Genomic DNA, 3,907 nt, shown 5'->3' on the forward strand with positions numbered 1-3,907 from the left:
GATGGAGAGAGTAGTTAACGATTGAAGTTTCAGTATATACTCCCTCCGTCCGGAAATACTTGTCATCAAAATGGATAAAAGGTGATGCATCTAGATATATTTTAGTTCTAGATATATCTTTTTTTTATCCATTTTGATGACAAGTATTTTCAGACGGAGGGAGTAGATACCTAAAGACAACACGTCTTGATTCAGCTATTATTGATAATAAGTACGTTAAGTTGAGAAGGAGCTGCTGATACCTAAAGACAACATGTCGCCCTTGGACATCGTAATTCTGTTGCGTAGGGATTTGGATCCTGTTGGTCGAATGTTTGGAGTACATATGAATTCACAACCTAACTTCTTTTCAGAAAAATAAGTCCCAGTACTTCCATGTTCCATCCTAATGATGTCACACGCATAGTAGTAGTCATTTCAGTACTTAATTCTAAGTCAGGTTCGAAGTTTCAGTAGATACCTAAAGATGGCATGTCTTGGTTCAGTCATTACTGATTAAAACTACTACATCACAGTTGAGAAGAAACTGCTGAGACCTATGATTACACAAAGGATAATAGGTGTGTTTGGGGCCATGGTGATGATATTGTTTGATTGCAAATAAGTACTGGTCAAATATCTGATACAGGGTTACCACAATACTCCTGTCTTTCCATTGATGGTGCCCAAAAGCTTGCCCATCAGCAGGTAACTACTCCCTTATCTTGATCCCTGATTAAATTTCTGAAATTAAGCTTGCCGTGCTACTTATTTTCCCATACAAGTTATAGGGGTCAGAGAAATTCGGAGTTCCTGTCCTCTGTTGGTACCTCTCTCAAACTCTCACTACATTTGATTCATAACAGGTTATTTCTAATTCCACTATGGATCCATTCCTAACCCTCATCTATTATCTTGCTACTTACCATCAGGTTATCCTACTGTATTTGATTTGCTATATATTTTTTGTTATGCCTTCTATAATTATGTCCATAGATGAATCAAGGTTTGTATTATTTTCCATCCTAAGATACATGTGCTATCGGTTGTTCTTCTAGACTGTTGGTAAATTGTGAAATATGATTTACTATGTCACAACAATGAAACATAGATGTATATGGTACATGAATGGAGGTATGCTCATGAATAATGTATATCTCAGTTGGCTACTCATGTCTCGCTTAATGACAGGATGATTAGGTTTAAGTTGTCATATACTAGTAGCCATCTCATGTCCCTTTTTTCAGTGGTTAAAACTTGGCTACATGAATTTGGACATTTGTGTACAGGTGAACGAATGCTTCATCTGAAGTCACTATAGGCCAACGAAGAGTGCAAGAGTAATGCTCTTACAAGCCGACCTAACTACTGAGAAGAGGAATTCATGTACATTACTGATAAACATTTTTACGTTTGGCAAATCTTATTCCACATTTAAATCTGTAACATCAACATGTCAAATAGAAATGGATTTTTTAAACATTTCAAACCATATTTCTTTTTCATCCAATGTATGTTCTCCAAGGAAGCAAAAAAGTCCCGCAGCAACGCGCGGGGTGTTATCTAGTTACTGAGTAATGAGTGGAGCAGCTATTAGAGTAACCATCAAAATGATGATTAAAGCACCATTCCCTATCCGGTGTCAAAATCTGCATTCTAACCTTAGTTGGTTAGACCTGACAACTATAAACTTGTAATGGCTAATCATGGTAGTAGCAGAAACAAGAGACAGCGTGAATCTTTAAACACTGAAATCATATCTTAAACATTGTCTTGCAAGCAGCAGAACATTCTGAAGTACATAGGCCACTTGCCTTGACTTCAGTAGTTTTCAAAAGGGTCGGCAGGAGAAAAACCAGACCCTATTTTGAAGCTCCAAACGTAACCTCCTTGAGGATCAGAACGTGTAGTGAGCAGCACTATGGAGGTTTCACTAGCCCGTTTCATGGACCCAAGAATATCCAATTTGGATTGAACCTCTTCCATCGAACTGGGGGCAGCGGCAAACACAATCACCGCCTCCTGCAGCACCAATGCGCTCTCAAAGAAGAATTTGAGGAAGGCGAGCTCACCGCGGCCCCCTCGGAAATCGTGGAAAAACAGCAGCTTGATGCGTGACCGGATGCATTCTATGGTGCCAGATTCGTGCCAGGACTTTAGGTTCAGCTTGCCAGTGGATTGGTCATTTTTTCCAGACTGAAAATTCAACCAGTCAAATGCACATGCAGTTCATCAGCTATTGATAGCAAGTAGCAATATGGCACAGTTCAAAATATGATGCTAGTACATGATGGTGCAAATGAATGCCAATGGAACCATCAGGGGCCTCACCTTGATGTGGAGCGTCTCAACATTCGGAAAGCATTTGAGGACACCGGGAGCCATCTTGGCATCATTGCGGACTTCGAAACGCACCTCCAAAGCCAGGATTCCCACACTTGGCACCATAGTGCTCGGGCTCACCCCTGTCCCAGCCTGCAACTGCAATTACAAATTTACAATGCACCCAATTAAGAGAAGAAAGACCACACATTTGCATTGATACCCTAGGAATTTACGTTGAACCTTGAACGAAAGGGGAAATGAGGCACCTTGATGATGGTGTTGCCGACCTCTAGGATGTGCCTCTGGTCCAGCTCCAAGTATCCCAACAAGTGCAGCTTGGGGGCATGCCCAATCTTCACCTTGGTGCAGGTGCCATTAGGGGTACAACCTTCGGACTGGATGAGCCGCTCAAGGCGTGGGGCGTCCACCACGAAGATTTCTTCAAGGAAGCACCCGATGATCTGCACGCACCGGAGGCTCTGGCTGACAAGGCGGAGGCAGAGCCTGAAGAGATTCCCTTCGAGACAGAGCGTCTCCAGCACGGGGCTCCTGTCGAGGACGAAGTCCAAATCCCCGCTCTCCATGATGACGTTGCAGAGCCCGAGCTCACGGAGGTTGCCGAAGCAGGTGGCGCTTGGGAGGCCGGCCGTGTCGGGGAACTTCCAGGGGCCGAGGTAGAGGCGGGTGAGGGTGGCCATGCCTAAGAAAGTGTCGGGGAGAGTGACGTCGAGTGGCCACCGGCGGTTGACGAGGACGAGTTCCTGGATGCCCTTGTCGGCCAGGATCTGGAGCCAGCCCGTGAGCAGAGCAGGGAACTCGTCCATGTAGCAGTCGTTGAGGTGGACGCATCGGAAGGGGCCCGGGTGCGCGGCGAGGACGCTGGAGACGGCGGAGGTGGCGGGGAAGAGGTGGGCGTCGACGAGGACGAGCGGGGCGGAGCGCCAGACCCCGCGCCAGCGGCGGGAGAGCGCGGAGGTGCGGGCGGCGTCCTTTACGGGGAGGCGGGAGACGATGTTGTGCAGGAGCGCGTCGGGGAGGCGGCTGACGCGGTCGACGTCGTCGTGGGGGGGAAGGGCGGAGAGGCAAGCGGCGGCGGAGACGGGCGGGTCGGGGAGGGCGTAGTGGGCAGGCAAGTAGGTGCGGTGGAAGAGCTGATGCATCCAGTCCTCGCTGCCCAGGTACTCGCCCACTAGCTTGACCAAAGGCATGAAAAGGGGACTCGAGGTGTAGTACTCCATGGCCGCCGCCGCCGGAAGCCGCGGTGGGGACGAGGGCTTTGAGCGGCGCCTGGTGTCTGTGTCTGTGGACTGGAGCAGGAACGGCCGAAGGAAAGGGGAAATAAATGCTCCTGAGATTTTTCATTTTTAGGGATGGAACCGGGCCGATGGGAGAATATCAAGATATTACAACACTTACATGCTCCTATGCTACCAATTTTAAAAAAACGATTCAAATTTTTTTGTGAATGCTCACAACACATGTGTCTACGAACCCTAAAAATTCAGATCCAAATCCAAATCACACACAGAGAAAAAAAGAGAGACAAATTTAGCACGAATAGTGTGAATAAAGACAAAAGCATGGATAGTGTAAAAAACTTCAC

At 46.8% G+C, this 3,907-nt stretch overlaps 1 protein-coding gene across 1 annotated transcript; it reads right to left on the reverse strand.

Annotated features, from left to right (window-relative positions):
• Positions 1–1,692: 1,692 nt before the first annotated feature.
• LOC123091511 (F-box/FBD/LRR-repeat protein At5g22660) lies at positions 1,693–3,648 on the reverse strand. Its single transcript, XM_044513044.1, has 3 exons — positions 2,571–3,648; positions 2,311–2,460; positions 1,693–2,175 (listed from the first exon to the last, which is right to left on the reverse strand). Exons 1-3 carry the CDS (start codon positions 3,540–3,542, stop codon positions 1,801–1,803), a joined length of 1,497 nt encoding a protein of 498 aa, XP_044368979.1. The 5' UTR covers positions 3,543–3,648; the 3' UTR covers positions 1,693–1,800.
• Between the last annotated feature and the right edge of the window lie 259 nt (positions 3,649–3,907).

The sequence above is a fragment of the Triticum aestivum genome, chromosome 4B (assembly GCF_018294505.1).
Source record: "Triticum aestivum cultivar Chinese Spring chromosome 4B, IWGSC CS RefSeq v2.1, whole genome shotgun sequence".
Taxonomy (NCBI): domain Eukaryota; kingdom Viridiplantae; phylum Streptophyta; class Magnoliopsida; order Poales; family Poaceae; genus Triticum; species Triticum aestivum.